The sequence below is a fragment of the Pleurodeles waltl genome, chromosome 4_2 (genome assembly GCF_031143425.1).
Source record: "Pleurodeles waltl isolate 20211129_DDA chromosome 4_2, aPleWal1.hap1.20221129, whole genome shotgun sequence".
NCBI lineage: Eukaryota > Metazoa > Chordata > Amphibia > Caudata > Salamandridae > Pleurodeles > Pleurodeles waltl.
In genome coordinates, this window is record NC_090443.1 from 306,501,930 (window position 1) to 306,521,210 (window position 19,281).

The window sequence follows — 19,281 nt, forward strand, 5'->3', positions numbered from 1 at the left end:
GGTTAGTGTGTAAAAACGTCAATAGGTTGCGTAAATGTAGAGGCACTGTATTTGCTGCTGTAGACCACATGCTGTGAATGCTCCTTGGCTATGAAGTGTTTGGCTTGGAAAGTTACAGGATGTTTGTTTTGAAGAGGTGTTTTCGGGTATAAGGTGACTTCACAACAAGGTGGTAATAATTCGGACAGGTAATATGATCAATGCGGGATATTACATAAGGGCATGTATTTCACCATAGTTCGCCAAGATGGTTCAAGCAATCTGGCATTGAACAGTCCTCCATCACATACATTTATTAGTGGAGCACTTACCCGTGGTGGACCACAAATTTTTTGGGGGATCTCCTTAGCAGCAGGAATCATTAGTCTCTCAAATGGGAACTCAGCTCCCAGGTTCTCAGCCAATACTTTCACCGTTGAGGGGTTCACTAATTTGAGATTTGTTCGCATTTCATACAAATGGAAAATGCCTAAACATTGCCTCTTTGTACTCCACCCACTGCCTTTAGGTAATGCCTTATGGATAAATTAGTCAGGGATGTCAGTGTATATTTTAATTCTTTTCCCATCGATTCTAGTTATAGTGTGCAAAATGGCGGCAGGTACCAATTTTTTATTTACATTTCTTTATTGCATTAGTATTTCAACAGCCATACATCTCAGAGCGACATTGTGTGCTGTCCACACCTATATTACCAATTGTAGTTCATAACAGTAAACAGACTGGGTGTATAGATTTAGGCAAAACATATCCATGATTTGACATTGCAGATTTAAATGCAAATGTAATTGCTGCACAACTACGGCTATTTCACAGGTTTATCATTCACATACAGTTTATATGATTATCAACTGGCACATCAAAGTGGAGCTTGGCAGAAGTGGCCAATAGGCCTGCGGGTGTATAGAAGAGTGCATCACCTGGAGTGTTGACAATGCTGGAGGGATCAGAGTCGGGCATTTCAGGCGACAGCGGGGTGAGCTCCCACTGCGATGCAAGGGGATACTTACGTAGCCCCAGCGCATCCTCGCGTCGAAGAGCAGTGCCTTCCGCAGTCAGCGACCGCTCCCGTGCTTGGTATGTCGGTGGGTCAGGGGACCTCCATCTGCGGGTGATAAGCCGCTTGGCCACAAGCAACCCTAGGTCCAGAAAGCGAGATGTGGCTTTCATTTTTTTTTTACCTCTGGGGATCAGACCCAGTATGCATGCCTCCCATGTCTGTGGTAAGAGTCGGTCCACACAATGTGTCAGGTGTGCCCGTATTGCAGTCCAGTACGGAGTCAGGTTAGGACAGTACCACATCATATGCAAGAAATTTGCCCTCGGGGATTGACTGCGCAGACAGGCAGCGTCCAAGCAATTAAAATATCTGCTAATTTTCTCAAGAGTTAGATAAGCCCTCCGAACGACAGAATATTGTATAAGGCGGAACCTCATATTGCGGGGCATATATAGGGGAGTTTCCAGTACAGTTGCCCACTCTTTGTCTGCGAAGGTCCCACCCTTGTCGCCCTCCCAGGGGGCCGCAAGTGGAGCAGACATGAGCTGTCTTAAAGAATCTGCTATCCATTGTATTAGATTTCTCCCCTCCCCAAAGACGGGCAAATACTGCAGTGTATAGTGTATCTGTGGTTCCTTCGTGACGTCGTCCCAGGCGAGCTGCAGGGCTCGATTAAGGGAGTTTTATAAGAGAAAGATGCCAAGATGCAGACCAGTGGCCTCCCTCAGTGCATCATGGGTATGAAGGACGCCGTCTGCATACAGATCTCCCAGTGTATATGTTCCTGCCTCTTGCCAAGAGACTAGCTCTGTGTGGGATGTGACGCATGCGCTGCGTGGTGTCCCTAATAGTGGTATAGCTGGTGCATAGGGTGTAGTGTCCCTTGTGAGATAACAGCATCGACGATAGAAGCGGTATGCGAGACGGAGCAGCATGGGTACCGGAGTGAGAAGCCTAGTGCAGGTATGAAACAAGTGGAGCATTCTGTATTGTGTCCACACCGGAAGGTCAGTAGCTGTGTCCTCCAATTGCCGTGAGAACCAGCGGGCCACCCATTGCAGCTGTGCAGCCAAATAGTGTTCCAAATTCGGTAGCGACAGCCCTCCCAAGTTCAGCGGGCAATACAGTTTCAAGAGGGTCACTCTACAGCGGGAGGTATACCATATTAAGTTGCGCACTTCTTGCTCCATGGAGCGAAAGAAGGATGTGGAGATATGTAATGGCAGGTTCGCAAAAAAATATAATAAACGGGGTAACAGTATTATCTTATTCAGGGCTATCCTGCCCATGACTGTCAATGGTGATGACTTCCAGAATGTCATCTGGCGATGGAAGCCCAACTCTGCGCATCAGGTTCCCATTGAACAAATCAGACCCTGTGTGGTATATCTGTTTACCAAGACACCTAAACGTGTTGGGCTGCCATATCATACCAGGGGCCACAGATATGAGGATGGCGGCAGGTACCAATGACCCTCTTGGCTCCATTGTAAGCTCATCCACTCTGATACTTCTCCGTTACACATGATCAAGCATCCACATGAGAAGCTGCTGTTGCTGCCAGATTTAGTCAGCCACAAGGTTAGCTAATGCATCTCAGAGTCAAGGTTCACCGTCCTAGTGGGTACTTGCTGCTCCTTCAAGTTTGTATCCAAATTCTCAGAAAAGCTAGAATACTAACTACGTGTGCATGTTATGCAGCTTAATGGAAACGTTTTGTAACGTACCATCCTACTCAGAACATACAATCTTCAGCAGTAACAGTTCAGCAAACTGTCTGCTACCTGCTGTGTCCACAAAAAGGAAGGTTAGGTTACATCTCTATTAATGTACATCAAGCTGCAAATGCTGCTTACATATAAAACCAAGGGCATCAGTCTGTTTTCAAGAATCCTGTCAGTAAACGTTTATGGGCAGCTTAAAAAAGAGTAATCCCTTCTAGACTGTCCTAGCTTCTTCTTGGACTTCAGTATTCACCTCACTAGAGTATTGGGTGGCACCAATGAGCCGCTCTACTGGTGTACTCTACTATTCCTCTCTGGGAAAGTTGCCTTCCTTATTGTTACCACTGTACAAAGGGTGAGTGAGGCTTTTTCACTTGTAGGATTGGTTCAGCAAAGGAACCAATCCTACAAGTGGACGGACAGTCCTGCTACACACATGCTCCTTTCTTGCCAAAAGTAGTCTTGCCATTCCATGTTAATTTATTGATTTATAATCCTTTGTCCTGTGTACATTGTAGACCACACACTGTGTCCATAACAGGCCAAACCACTATTTGTTGCGCTTATCCTACCACATCTTTGCAACCCATATGTCAAAGACAGGCCTTACTAGATGGGCTGTTAGTCTACTAGGCTATATTATGACAAAAGCACACTGCATACCAAGCATAGGACACATTCTACTCACCAAAAAAGATCCACAATGGAATTGTTGGACAGATTCCTATTATTACCAGATATATGTGAAGCTATTACTCTGTGGACAGGTTTGTTGCAGCTCTTTATCAGTCCTTTTATTTTGCTACATTCAGTTCGTGTCATGTTTTCTTTTCATTGTATCTTATTTGCATTCCTTTTCCATTTGTGCTATCAATGTTAAAAGGAGTAGATTCTGCAAAAAAAAAAAAAAGAGACAATGTGTAGATATGAAAAAGAGAAGTGTTGACTTGAAGGTGACACATCAAACATGATGTTGGATTTCCAGTTAAAAAAGACATTTAGTTTGAATTTGAAAATCATGCCTACTGAAAGCTCCTTTGATGCACAAACAAAGAATATATTTCCAAAAAAGAGAAAACATGAAGATTGAATTTGATGTGGTAACTTTAATTGAGCTATAGTGTCGCAACAAATTAGAGCTCAGTATGTGCAGCATTACCATTCCAAACGGAGGGAGCACATCACTGCACAGATAACCCTTTTCCGTAAACTATTTTCTAACCCCTTTGCTGCTAGGTCCCCTCCCCCAAGTGCTAAGCCTTTTTTGTCTGTTTGGGGTAGTTCACTCTTAGTTCCCATAACTTGTTGTCCTCATAAGGTGTCCACATCTAATTTGTGTCCTTTTTGTCCAAGATCCTGGGGATTCTAAACTTACTCAGTTTGTGGATTTCCCTGGAGGGTACAGAGACAATGGGCAAAATATAGCTACATTATGAGTTGTTTGGGAAAAATGGGAAAAGAAGTGCTGCAGAAAACATCGTTCCCCCCCCCCCCCCCCCCCTGCAAATGGCATCAACAAAGGGTTTGCATGCAGATCCTTAAGGTTTTCCTATAGAAAATAACAGCTGAAATAAAAAATATTGAAACTGAGTTGGAAAAAAAACACCCATTTGTGTTTACGTTTTCATCTGTAACATTTTCTAACTATGGCAGAGTTTCAAAAGTAAAGTAATTTTACGTCTGCTGGACCCTTCTGGTTGCAACAATATATACGGCTTGTACGTTCACCAAGAATCCAAGGTACCCTTAGCCAATAACTGAGCTGCACCTTGCAATGTTTTTTCATTGTGTACCGGGTATACAGCATTTCATATGGTTACATTTAAATAGTGAAAAGTAGGTATCAAGGAAACCAATGTATTTCCTAAATGGACACAAAATCTTGAGTGTAGAAGCAGGGGTTATTTGCACATCTCTTAATTTATAGGTACCCATACTAGCATGTGAATTGGACGGTATTTCTCAAAATTACTTTTTTGTTACACATTGCCTTTCATTTGGAAGGTGCAAGTGCAGAGAAATAGAATTGATAATAACACTTGTTCTACTATTCTGTGTTCCCTTAACCCCTTCGTTGCCAGGCCTTTTCCCTCCCAGGCGCCTGGTCTTTTTTTGGGCTATTTGGAGCAGTTTGCGTTTAGGCCCTCATAACCTTTTGTCCACAAAAGCTACCCATGCCAAGTTTGCGTCCTTTTTTCCCCACCAGCCTAGGGATTCTAAAGGTACCCAGACTTTGAGGGTTCCCCTGGAGGAGACCAACAAATTAGCCAAAAAATAACAAAAAATTTGTTTTGTTTTTTTAAAAACAATGGGGAAAAATGGCTGCAGAAGAACGATTGTGTGCCCCCCCCCCACCCCCCCTTAAAATGGCATCAACAAAGCGTTTGTGGTGCTAAAATCACCATATTCCCAGCTTTCAGGAACAGGCAGACTTGAATCAGAAAACAACATTTTTCAACACAATTTTGGCATTTTACTGGGACATACCCATTTTTTACTATATTTTGTGCTTTTAGTTTCCTTCCAGTTAGTGACAGAAATGGGTGTGAAACCAATGCTGGATCCCGGAAAGCAAATTATTTCTGAAAAGTAGACAAAATTCTGAATTCATCAAGGGGTCATTTGTGTAGAACCTACAAGGTTTTCCTACATAAAATAACAGCTGAAACAAAAAAAATATTGAAATTGAGGTAAAAAAAACAGCAATTTTTCTCCACTTTTTACTCTAACTTTTTCCTGAGATGTCAGATTTTTTAAAGCAATAACAGTTACGTCTGCTGGACTCTTCTGGTTGCAGAAATATATAGGGCTTGTACGTTTATCAAAAACCCTAGGTACCCAGAGCCAATAAATGAGCTGCTCCTTGCAGTGAGTTTTCATGTGATACCAGGTATACAGCAATTCATTTGCTGAAATATAAAGAGTGAAAAATAGGTATCAAGGAAACCTTTGTATTTCCAACATGGGCACAGGTTAAGGTGTTGAGAAGCAGAGGTTATTTGCACATCTCTGAATTCTGGCGTGCCCATACTAGCATGTGAATTACGGGGCATTTCTCAAATAGACATCTTTTCTACACACTGTCTTACATTTGGAAGGAAAAAAATGTAGAGAAATATAAGGGGCAGTAACACTTGTTTTGCTATTCTGTGTTCCCCCAAGTCTCCCAATACAAATGGTACCTCACTTGCGTGGGTAGGCCTAATGCCGGCGACTGGAAATGCAACATGGACACATCACATTTTTAAATTGAAAACTGACATGTTTTTTGGAAAGTGCCTAGCTGTGGATTTTCATCTCTAGCTCAGCTGGCACCTAGGAAAACCTACAAAACCTGTGCATTTTTTAAAACTAGACACCTAGGGGAATCCAGGATGGTGTGACTTGTGGGGCTCTCACCAGGTTATGTTACCCAGAATCCTCTGCAAACCTCAAAATATGGCCACAAAAACACTTTTTCCTCACATTTTAGTGACCGTTCTGGAATCTGAGAGGAGCCACAAATTTCCTTTCACCCAGCGTTCCCCCAAGTCTCCCGATAAAAATAGTACCTCATCTGTGTTGGTGGGCCTAGTGCCCGCAACAAGAAATGCCCTAAAACAAAACATGGGCACATCACATTTTCCCAAAGAAAACACAGCTGTTTTTTGCAAAGTGCCTAGCTGTGGATTTTGGCCTCTAGCTCAGCCGGCACCTAGGGAAACCTACCAAACCTGTGCATTGTGGAAAACAAGACACCTAGGGGAATCCAAGATGGGATGACTTGTGGGACTCTCACAAGGTTCTGTTACACAGAATCCTTTGCAAACCTCAAAATTTGACCAAAAAAACGGTTTTTCCTCACATTTCGGAGACATAAAGTTCTGTTATCTGAGAGCAGCCACAAATTTCCCTCCACTCAGCGTTCCCCCAAGTTTCCTGATTAAAATAGTACCTCACCTGTGTTGGTAGGCCTCGTGCCCGCGAAAGGAAATGCCCCAAAACACTATTTGGACACATCAAAATGATCAAATACAAAGTATCTTGTTTTTGTGCAGGGGAACCTGTGTTTTAGGTCCTGGGCTCAGCAGCCATATAGGGAAACCTACCAAACCCAAACATTTCTGATAACTAGACACCAGAGGAAGTCCAGGGAGTTGTGACTTGCGTGGATCCCCCAGTGTTTTCTTACCCAGAATCCTCAGCAAAGCTCAAATTTAGCAAACAAATCTAATTTTTCCCACATTTCTGTGTGGGATCAGCGGACAGGGATGAATTTCCTACCACCCAACGTTCCCCTCAGTCTCCCGGTAAAAATGATACCTCACTTGTCTAGGTGGGCCAAGTGCCTGTGACAGGGAAGAGCCAAAAACATGTTGAAATTGATGGGGAACCAAAGCGGATCCAAGAGGGCAGTTTGAAAAAAAAAAAATTTAGGCTGACAAGTGGGGCAGAATTGTTATCGGTATAGATGCAACAATGCTGGGTGGTAGGAATTTTGTGGATTCCTGCAGATTCTGGAAGGTTCGATCACAAAAATGTGTGATTTCCAGACAAATTGGAGGTTTGCAGGGAATTGTGGGTAAGAAAATGGTGCTGGGTGCATGTTAAGCACACCACCCTGGACTCACCCAGATGGTTAGTTTTCAGATGTGTTTAGGTCTTGTGGATTTTTCTACATGGCAGCATCCCAAAGTCAAAAAAGTGCAGCCCTCACCATTCCAAGTGGGACGATTTTGAGAGATAGCCAATCTCTCATGGCCCAAATGTAAAACCACAAACCAAAATAATCAAATGTCCTCTTGCTTGCCATGGGATACATGTTTTAGTGTGCAGGGGAGAGCTGAAAGACTGTTACCCCCTTCAGTTGGGGTGGGGGCATCACCATCCCCATACGGGTTGGTAGCCACCAGCCCACAATTTTTAATTTATTTTTTTAATTGCCTGGCATCTAGTAGTCTTTCTGCCCCTGGGGAGTGGATCATGGGTAATTGCCCCATTTGCCCACCGGTGGGCAGAACAACATTGTCCCCATTTATTTGGGATGGGGGAGTGGCCATACCCCCACACTCGTTTTTTTTTTTTTTTAAAGAAATTCTTCCCGGGTTTCTGCCCTCCCCCCTTCCCTTGGGGGCAGATGAGCCTTACAAAAATGGCCTAAAATAAATTTGCCCCCAAGGGGAGCAACCCTTGCCTACGGGGTCGCTCCCCATCTGTAAAAAAATAAAAAAATTAAAATAATAAATCGCTGGTGCCTCGTGGTTTCTGCCCCCGGGAGGGAGGCAGAATAGGCCTAATAAAATGATTGCCCCCTGGGGAGCGACCCTTGCCTAAGGGGTCGCTCCCCTTATGAAACAAAAAAAAAAAAAAAAACAATCTCTGGTGTCTGTTGGCTTCTTCCCCTCCTGGGCGCAGATTGGCCTAATCAATATAGGCCAATCTGCCCCCAGAGGGGGCAGAAAAGGCCTAATAATTAAATGCCCCCAGGGGAGTGACCCTTGCCCAAGGGGTCGCTCCCCTTCATATGTAAATAAAAAAATAACAAACTCCCTGGTGTCTAGTGGGCATTTCTGCTGCCCGATCACATTGCAAACGGGCAGCAGAAATGCTCAGAATGACATCAAAAGAAAGGAAAAGCCTTTCCTTTCTTTTGATGTCCCAGCCTGCCCCCTCCTCCCGAGCGGAAGAGAAATGCTTAGCATTTCTCTTCCACATCGAGCTGGAAGCATGCTGAAATCATCAGACATCACTGGGTGGGGGGGCGGGGGGTTCTGGGGTGGAAGGGGAAGCGATTCCCCTTCCATCCCTGATGGGGGTGTGTGGTGGGAGGCCCACGTGGGGAGCACTAGCACTCTCAGCCCCCACTCCCCTAATTACCCCCCCAGGCCGAGACCTCGGCACACGGCAACCATGACCGAGGGTGAGCCCACCTCGTCCCAGGCACCCAAGCGGTTAACTTGCCCAATAAAAATGGTACCTCACTTGTGTGGTTAGGCCTGGTGCCTGCGACAGGAAACAGCCCAAAATACAACATAAATACATCTAATTTTTCCACACAAAACTGACCTGTTTTTTGCAGAGTGGGTAGCTGTGGTTTTTGGGGCCTATCTCAGCTGGTACCTAGGAAACCATAACAAACCTGTACATTTTTTAAAACTAGACACCAAGGGATATCTAGGGAAGGGTGACTTGTGTGGCTCCCACCACATTTTGTAACCAAGAATCCCTGACAAACCTCAAAATTTGTCTAAGAAACACATTTTCTTCACATTTCTGTGATTGAAGGTTCTGGACTCTGAGAGAAGCCACAAATTTTCTACCACTCACCTTTTCCCTAAGTCTCCCAATAAAAAGGATACTTCACCTGTGTACGGGGGCCTAGTGCCTGCGACAGAGAAGGGACAAAATATGTGTATAGTTTAAGGGGGAGCCAAAGAGTGTCCGAAAGGACAGTTTTTAAAAATACATTTTTAGGCTGTCACTGCTTTTGACACCCAAACAAGTGAGATATCATTTTTATTAGGAGACCTAGGGGAACGCTGGGTGGTAGGAAATCTGTGGTTTATCTCTGTTTTCAGAAGATTATGGCGCAGAAATGCAAGGAAAATGTGTGATGTTAGTCACATTTTGAGGCTTGCAGGGCACTGTGGGTTAGAAGATGATGTGGGATGGATGCAGAGCACATCACTCTGGACTCCCCCAGATGTCTAGTTTTCAGAATTTTCTGGATCTGGTAGGGGGTTTCCAGGTGGCAGCCTATCCAAGCCCACAAAGTGCAGCTGTTTACCATTGCAAGTGGAGTGATACTGGGAGTTAGCCAACCTCTCCTGGCCTAATTTGTAAAACCAACACCCAATCAAATCAAATACCCACTTGCTTGACATTGGGGTGAAATGCTTTTGTCCACAGTGAGCAGAAAGACAGTATTTCCAATTTTTGAGGGGGTGGGGACTTGGCCATGCCGGGCAGCCCCCACTGATACAAATAAAAAACGTAATCCCTTGATTCCAGTAGGCTTTCTACCCACGTCTTCACCCAAGCCTGAAAGGCAGAAAGCCAATGTGGCCATAAAAGGGGGGAGCAAAAGTCCTTGCCCAAAGGGCTCTCACCCTTCCGCCCTCCAACCCCGCGCTGGTGTCTACTGGGTGGATCCCTGCTTAGGGATCCACCTCCTGTGGGAGATATTACCTTTTCCAATGATATCTCTCCAGTCTGCCTAGGTGCTCGGGGCTGTGATAGCCTAGGCCGCTCAGCTAATTTTACATCAGTATTCAGTGAAGTGACATCAGCGCGCTGGGCGTGCTGCTAGTTATTTTTGTGAAAACTATAAATAACCTCAGGAGTTGGGAAAGCTCTTTCACAGCTCCTGAGGCAGTTTTTAGAAAAAGCAAATCCCTCAGCTTAACACAGCAGAGGGATTTGCTGGTCATGTGCAGAGGACATAACGGTTACATCCTTTGCACACGACCACCATAGTTGAGTACGTAACTGTTAAGTCCTCAGCTCAGAAGGGGTTGAAAAGAAATTGTGTAGACGTTCGTGCTTGGCAAGAGAAGCAAGTTGGGCATTTGATAGATGGTGAGAATGAGTGGGAGAGAGTAGGACTGTTTGTGCTGTGCTTGAGAGCACCATTACTATTAATATGGCTTTAATGCAGACGTGGTGCAGAGTGCAGTAGATGCTAGTCTCTCTGGCAGAGAGTGCACTGCTCTATATGTGCACACTCAGTAACTCTCCTCTCCTTTCCCCTCCAGGCTTCCATCTTATATTCTTGCCTTTTGATGATGACTTGCGTAAACTGGACATCCCCGAGAAGGTGTCAGCCAATAAGGAGCAGGTGGACAAGATGAAGGAGATTGTGCAGAAACTACGCTTTGTGTACAGGTAAAGATAGTGCTAGGGTAGCTGTCCCAATGAGGTAAAGCCCATGAAGGAAATACAAGTTTAGCTTATATTCACAAACAGGCAGAGTAGGGTCATATACACACAACTCAGAACCTCTTCATACAGGACATAATTGCCCTCTGCCTCACCCTCTTCAAATTCAACCTCTGGATGTCAACTTTTTTTTTTTTAATCTATATTTGTCCATGACAGGATTTTCACTATTTTCACACAAGCAGAAATAAACGTAAGTGGTGTAAGCCTGAGTCGCAGTGAAATTATTTACTCTTGACCACCCTCTAACTCGAATCTCTCACGAAAGTGAAGTCCGGAAATCAGCAAACTTCCATCTACTCCACATCAAGAAACTCTGCTCCCAGCCCACAGGAAAACTGCAGCACTGGGTCATTCTTTCTTATCCTGGATTTCAGAAAAGCAGTCCCAGCTTTTATTCCACAATCCACCCTGCCTGCATTGAAGGAGTATTTCACTCATCTTGTCTCTGGTCCTCACCACACAAACATCATATCACACCCATCCTCAAGCTACTGGATTGGCTGTCGTCCTATATAAGAGTCAAAATCCGATGCCTCGTCTACAGAGATTTGAATCTAATTTATTGCCCTTACCTGACTTAACCTCTCAACATATTAGGAGGCTAAAGTGGTCTGAGGAGGGGATCCTTGGTGATATTCAAAATACTTAAAAATAAAACCTCGAGCAGAACAAACCTTTCTGGTTCAGCATCATCATTCTTGAACTCCCTCCCAATTGACCTTAGAACTGCACCAATTATTATGCTCAGGAAATTCTAAAAACTCTCCTTTCTTGGCATAGCAGACCAAATCAATTCAAATACAACTCTAAATCTCTATACACAACTCTGATATTCTTAAACACTCAGTGAAGATTACCCCTGCACACTACAACTTCAGAATTCACAATTTTACATTCAGCAGTACAGAAAACCCACCAAGTCAACTATTAATGTCTTGTATGCCTCTTTAATGTTCCTAAATATTTTGTCTTATTACTTCTCTAAATATATCTCAGAATTATCTTTAAAGGGCATTAAAACCCCATATTGTTTTGTTTAAGGCAAATGGTGTGGGCATGCAGTGTGTTACACAGGTGTGAAGCCATGCAGTGTCTAAGAGCTATTGTAGAATGAATTGTTAGATAATCTTATTCTGAACAATTACTGTAAAGTCATGGACTGGTAGACAAGTTATATCTAGTTACCTTGGGAGGTTATGCTTGTGTATCATCTGTTATAAGCTTTCTTGTCTCTCCTGTACAGAAGTGAAGGCTTTGAAAACCCTGCTTTGCAGCAGCACTTTCGGAATTTGGAAGCCCTGGCACTAGACTTGCTGGAACCAGAGCCCTTTGAGGACTTGACAGGTAGAGAGAGGTTCCCACTTGTCCTGCCATAGCAGCTGCATCCATTATCCCGTGGATGGCTTTTGGGCACCATCCTCATCATGTTGTATAGACACACCATAGGAGTTGTAATCAGCTGGTGTCATCTTGGTATAATGCTGTTTCCCTTTCAGTTGAATTATTTTACCTCTGATCCCACTGTCCTCCTTTTTGTCCCTTCAGCACCCAAGGTTGATATGATGGATCGTCGGATGGGCTCCCTGGCAGAGGAATTCAAAGATCTTGTGTACCCACCAGGGTATAACCCTGAGGGCAAGGCCGTTAAGAGGAAGCAAGGTAAGTGCTAGTGTCCCACACTGAACAGAGATCTAGGCAGGGAAGAGGTATATGTTTAGGGTAAAAAATTAAGCTAACGTCCCTGGGTTTGGGAAAAGCAAGGGATTTTACATGGATCCGTGTTTATGATGTTGGTTGGCTTGCAAAGTATCCCTTTTTTAGGTCAGGGTGGTGTTGGGGGTGAGATAGGTAGAGAAGCTGTATGGTCCCTGGCGCCTACTCTTCTGAAAGTACTGAGGGTAGCAAGGGGGTTTGGTGGGAGTGTGCAATATTTATTATCGCGATAAGGTATAAACCTGTACTGATTGGCTGGTTTTGAGGCTGTGTTCTGCATAGAATCTGTTTTGCAGATCTTCTTTGATGAGGACTGGCAGTGGTTTCATATTGATGTTAAAGAGGAGTGATGAGAAACGCAGCCCTGAGAGTCCTAAAATATCTGTGAAAACAGAATCGGAGGCTGATTTGGTGTTCATAAGCCGTTCAAAATTAATGTGAGCTATTGTTATACGGTTCCTACACATTTAGTAGCTGCTTGGCAGACACTGAAAATCTTGGTGGGGCCCTGTTAGGGGGCCCCTGCAGTGGCATGGGCACGGCAGGGGCCCGCGACACCCGTTATCGCCAGCCAGGTTCTGGCAGTCAAAACCACCAGAGCCAGGCTGGCGGTAAGGGGGTCGGAATCCCCATGGCGGCGCTGCCTGCAGCGCCGCCATGGAGGATTCCCCAGGGCAGCGGGAAACCGGCAGGACACCGCCGGTTTTCCGTTTCTGACCGCGGCGTCAGAATGCCCATGGATGCACCGCCGGCCTGTTGGCGGTGCATCCGCGGTCGTTGGCCTGGCGGTAGTCTACCGCCAGGGTCAGAATGACCCCCAGAGTCTTCTGATATTGTCAGTAAATGTTGGTTTGTTTGGCTAGCTCACAGTACCTCATCTAAAAGCCCTAACCTTTTCAGGGGGATAGATGTTGTCGAACACGGCAACTCTGATTTCCAAGGACTTCGTGGAAACAAATCTAAGCCTTTCATTTGTCACTATTTCATGCCCAAGGAAGAAAAGATCCAAAAATACGTTTTCAAATATTTATTGAAAAGATCTTATCCTTGTATATGAAAACATAAGATGCGATTATTAAGCAGATAAGCCACACCATTGTAATAAGTATTGTTAGAATGATAAAAAACACAAATAATTCAACCAAATTAATTGTTTTTACTATTATTCCCATTTTTCACTAGAGCACTACAGAGAAGATAGTGGGAGTACCCTTCTGCCAGACCTGTCAGAATGATCTAACCCTATACCTTGGCTTTAGGTGTCTGGAAGCCGGCCTTAATGCATTAATGAAGGCACCCGTGTAAATGTGCTGTTTGCACATTTCTCTTGCATGGCTGTGTTCCTCCTCACGATAAAGGTTGGGGCCAGCATGACTGCATCTCAATCACTGCAGTTTCATGATTACTTCAGTGCGAAGTATGTCTCGCCATGTTCAGCATAGATGCTGTTTAAGTAATAAAACACTATCCTTTTTGTACTTTGCCAGAGGTGCCAAATAGCGTCTATAATTAGTCTGGAGCGCAAGAGTCACCTCCAACGAACACAAAAATATAACAATTGCATCTCATTCTAATGTGTGACCCTGGAACTAATTGTGCAGACTACCGGGTGAAAATGCCAAGTAGCACTCTCTGAAGCCGGAAGGACTGAGCCTTGTTCTCGTTCAGTCCCGATAACATACATACTCCACGCGTTCACAATTCAGGTCGACATGTGGCAGTTCCATCACCCTTTGGCCCCGTTGTGGGACATTGTTTCACAATAACAAAAGTAGAACCAAAATAGTAACAAGGAGCAACAGATTAGGAATGCCTCCAGATACGTTTGAAAACACTAATAACTCCAAATACATGCTGGAACATAAAAACTAGTCCAGACTCAAGCCCTTTAAAAAAGTGTGCCACTCCAGCTGTGTTATATACATTAAAAAATATGGTGTACATTCTCACCAAAATGCTGTGGCAATTGAGTAAGTAAAAGCAATTCTACTTGGAGATCAAAACTTTCTGTTAGTTGCCACATCTTTTTGAAACAATAAGGCTTTCAGTCTGCTTTATTTATCAAAGTTGATTTGAGAAACAGGGAGCTTTGGACACAAAGATATGTCCCCATTTGAATGTATGAGAGCATAAAAGATATTCATACAAGTCACAACCTTAGAAACACTGACTACATAATGGACACCTGGTTTCATCCCACATCAAATTTGATCATTTAAGATTAAGCAGCTTTGATTTAGAAAGCAGCAAAAATACAGGCTTTATACATGGTACAGGTACACCCTTCAAATAACATGCTAGGTTAGCCATGGGAGCGTTACAAACTCCATGAAGTGTTATCTCTTAATGATGGAGTGACCCAAAGTAGTTCCACACTCATGTAGACTTAAAAAAAAACTATTTTTTCTTGTGCATACATCTATATTTGAAAGGGAGAAACCAAGCTTTGTTAAAAATAAAATTGCGCACTTATCACTTCAGATCTGCCAACTTGAAAATGTTTCAGACATGATGTGAAGTGAAATGTTGAAATAGGGTGAGAGAAATTTAAATTTGAATGCGCCAGGAGGCAGATGAGGTTTCAGCTACAGAAAAAGGCAACTTTTCTAAACGTTCAACAGTAAGCATAGTGTAGGTTGCTTTCCTAGTTATTATTTCCTACATGCTTGTCAAATTATAAGGCATTAACAATTCAGTTGCATTCAAATAATTCCATGGCACTCTGACTTTAAAACTTGTAACATCCAACTCAATTGCAAAAATCTACTTTTACGGACTCTGGCTATGTTGAAGCCTAGACATGTCATTTTGTATGATATTGAATGTGGATGAAACAATATTTTTCAATAGGTAGATACAAGTTGACAGTGTAGTCATGCCAATTATCGACAACAGACAAAGCTCTTTCCAATTTTTTCCTATCAATTTGTCTTAATTGTTCAGCAGCTTCTTGTTGAAATTTTCTAAAATTCACTAGAAGTGGCATATATAAAACATTTAGAACGAGGAGATATTGGTGTGCATCAGTATCTTGAATTGGCATCTTTTCTGGACTGGGACCCAGTGGAGGTTCCTGAACTTGGGGGCAATGTGGGTCCTTTTGTGGAGGTTGAGGATGAGTCTGGAAGCTGAGTTCTGTATTGTCTGGAGTATCTTCAGTAGTTGGGTGGTGATTCCTGCATAGAACACGTTGCCATGGTTGAGTCGGCTGGTGACTATGGCTTGGGTGACTGTTTTCTTGGTGTCGATGGGGAGCCATATGAAATAATCATACCATGTAACAGAGGGAATGCTAGGCGCATTCACATTTTTACTATTGCCCAACCAAGACATGTAGTCTGTTGTACTGTTTTGTTAAAAAACTGAATTTGGTGAGTAATCAGACAAGCTCTAAATAAAGCATCGGTGCCCCAGACCTGCCAGTGTTGTGTACCCCAAACAGATTTAAGTTCAGTATTGTCCAATACTCCTATCCATTCACGACCAGCTGTGAAATTAATGAGTCAGAATAAATCACTTTAGTGTTTGTGAGCATATGTTTCTTCTGTGGGGTAGGTGTAAGCTTATAATAATATGAAACTGGGTCTGTAATGACATGACCACAAAAATAAGGAAACGTCTTCAAATGTTTTAGAACTACCCACAGGTGGTGTCAGGCAATGTTCCCACTGTGTATAATTTAAAACAGCACATATGGAGTACTAGCTCTGTGTAAATAATGATGTGCATAATGAAGGTAGCAAAAACATTTCACAGTCATTTGCATAATAATTCAGACACAAATCATAATTTTCAAATGCTGAGTAAGATTCTTATTCAGATTCAGATAGCGCATTATAAACAGTCTCAAAATGCCATTCATCAGAAATGGAACCTGGGGTAGTAACGTCATTCATAGAAATTTTAAACTCGTTGAAATGTCTCTGTAAGACCAGAAATAGGGCACCTTATTACAAATGATACCATCATGGATAGAAAATGCAGTAATGTTCACTAGGGACAAGTCTCTTTGGACCCTGTGTAAAGGAGAATAGTACATAAGCACCTCAGCTACCAGTTGTGGAGAAGAATGACCTGGGAGATAATGTCCATTCAATAGCAGAAAGTAAACTGTAACCAATACAAAACAGGAGAAATTGAAGTAAAATCCAACAGAAGGGCAATTGAGGAATCTGGGAAGTCTGTTTTAGCCAAAGGGACAGGGGATATGCACCACGCAAGGAGGTGTGTGAAAATTCATCAGCGTTGATAAAGTAACCAGAGGCAGCCTGAGTAAAAACAGGGACCTCATCAGACAAAGGGAAGCAGGCAAGCACATCCAAAGGCGATTGATAGTATACAACTTCATTGCTAGGAGCAGCTGTAGAAGCTTAAGAAAATAGCAAGGGCAAACTCATGTTACAGACACATCCTGTATTGTCATCAGTAACTTGTATGATTGAACATTCAGCATCTGAAATCCCCAGCTGGGGAAAAGAAAGATCAGGACTACTTGGTTTATGCAGAGGGATTTCATGCAAGGCAGGGAGAGGAGACCAGGAACTACGCAGAAAGCCTTGTTGCCTACTGTGAAGAAGTGGCCACACGGTGTAACTTGATCAAATCAGTGGAAACATGTTGTTTCTGTTTAAAAGCTGTGGTAAAATCACAGAATAACCAGGGTGCTCATAGTTTCCGGGTAAGCCTTAGAGGTGAATGGCGATTCCTGGTACATGTGGAATGCTGCCACTGCATATGTACTGACTAAAATGTACAAATCTTTTATAACAGTTCAAGCGTCAGGCAATCTTTGTGGCCACACCCATAGAAATCGAGAATAAGAATCAATAGCCATTAAGGTCAATTTTAAGGCACCATCCATATGGAGTGGTACACAGTGATCTAAATTGGCACATTGTAATGTCTTATTTGAAGCTAAAAGGTGTGTCTGTGGTGGACATGTAACACTGGAACATTTAATTTGTTGAGAAACGCCACAGCAAAGGACATATATTCTTTAGTCTATTTATAAAGACATGGCCACTAGTATTGTTTCTGTAAAAAGAACTGTAGCCACAACACCAGCATGGGCAGACTCCAATCCCTCATGAGCAACTATTATTAATTCTAGCCAGCTGTTCTGGTTGGTATATATATATAGAATATTTTGAGGACCCCCATAGATAGGGTTTTTTTCACAAAATAGCCTTTCGGTAGGGTAGTGACCACTCCAGTTCCCACGGAATTCGTGGAAACAGATCTAACCCTTTCCCAAGCCACTTATGCATGCCCAAGGTGGTGCAAAGAAAATATACGAAAATACATTTTCAAATATTTATTGAAAGAATCTTACACTTGTAAATAGAACATGAACTGTGATGATTAAGCAGATGAGCCACATCATTGTAATAAGCCTTGTTAGAATGGTGAAAAACAAAAAATGTAACCATGTTAACAGTTCTAATATTACTCCTATCTGTCATTAGTACGTGTTCACTAGAGAGAGCATAGCGGGAGTACCCTTCTGCCAGAGCTCTTGGATGGTCTAAACGTATACCTTGGCATGAAGTGTCAGGAAGCCAGCTTGAGTGCATTAACAAATGCACCCGTATAAATGTGTGGCCTGCACATTTCTCTTGCATAGCTTTCTTCTCAACATAAAGGTCGGGGCCAGCAGGGCTGCATCTCAGTCACAGCAGCTCCATGATAACTTCAGTGCGAAGTGGCTCTTGCCGAGTTCAGCATGAACAGTGTTTAAAAAATAAAACACTGTTTGTCGTACTGTGCCAGAGGTGCAGAACAGTGCCTTTAATGAGTTTGGAGAGAAAGAGTTGTCTCCTTTTGAGCTCAAAAATATAACATTACATTCTATTGTGTGACCCTGTAAGTAATTGTGCAGACTGCAGGGCGACAGTGCATACCAAGAATAAATGTGTGTGGGACAACCTCATGTTAGGGGGGAAAAAACTTGCAAACCACCATTTAAAAACAAAAAAATGCTAAGTTTAAAAGGAAAGCTAAATGGAGGCTAAATGTAAGCCCTACAAGTCTATAGTGACAATAAATCTTAGATACCCACTGGAATGTTTGTCTGTCTTAGAGTGTAAGATCTTTAACCTTACTGAAGTCTTTGAAAATATCTGGCAACATCAGGGCTCATCCGTTGCCTTCAGCAGCTAGCCTTGGATATCCAGTAAGGCACTTTCCAACCCTTGTAGGGGCAAAACTGTACATTTGAGCTGTTATCATAACATTTTTATTTTTCTTCACAAATTCCCTACATTCATTTGAAGGTTTTGTTTTACTGCTTGTGAAACAGCTAGCGTGTTGCGTTGCCTTTGTTACAGTACAGTGTTCTCCAATAGCTTGGGCAACAGTGTAGGGCTCTTATAGTCATTACCTGCAAATGGTGGAGTTAACCTTTGAGCAGTCGTTCTATGCATTCTGTGTTTTTTTGCGTGTTTCTATTAGAAGTAGCACAATAGCGTCAAGTAGTGGAGTAGTGAAGGTGATGATTGAAAGTGCAGTGGCAATGTGGGCATGGTCGCATGTAAAGTCATAGGTGATGAGGGGCTGTGTCTGGTGAACCCGGGAGCAAGGGATGTCAAAGATTAGCTGGGTTACATTGGCATTGTGGTATGGGATGTTTGGAGAAAACTGAGTTAATTTAAAGGTTACCATTGGGTATCATTGGGGATTGGAAAGAAGGGCTGTGGCTAGTCTGAGAATGGTGTAAGGGCAAGGTAGGTAGAGAAGGAGAGTAGTGTGGAGCACAGTAGAAGTGGATGAATAAGAGGGCTGGAGATGTCTGCAGGCATCATTTGGGGGTCATAGGGATGTGTGAGTGGACCCAACTCAAGTTCACGGGCAGACTTTAAGAGTGAAGATAAGCATTCTCCAGTTGCCCAAGCAATGTCTTTTAGTTTTACAAATAAGACAGAATAA

The 19,281-nt window shown here is 43.1% G+C and overlaps 1 protein-coding gene across 2 annotated transcripts in view; it reads left to right on the forward strand.

Annotated features, from left to right (window-relative positions):
- Positions 1-19,281, forward strand: part of XRCC6 (X-ray repair cross complementing 6) — a 153,390-nt gene that overhangs the window by 132,315 nt on the left and 1,794 nt on the right. For both annotated transcript variants that reach the window (XM_069231263.1, XM_069231262.1), the window contains exons 10-12: positions 10,458-10,587; positions 11,888-11,988; positions 12,190-12,303. In XM_069231263.1, coding sequence (XP_069087364.1) covers positions 10,458-10,587; positions 11,888-11,988; positions 12,190-12,303 — 345 coding nt within the window. The remainder of the gene's footprint in view (positions 1-10,457; positions 10,588-11,887; positions 11,989-12,189; positions 12,304-19,281) is intronic.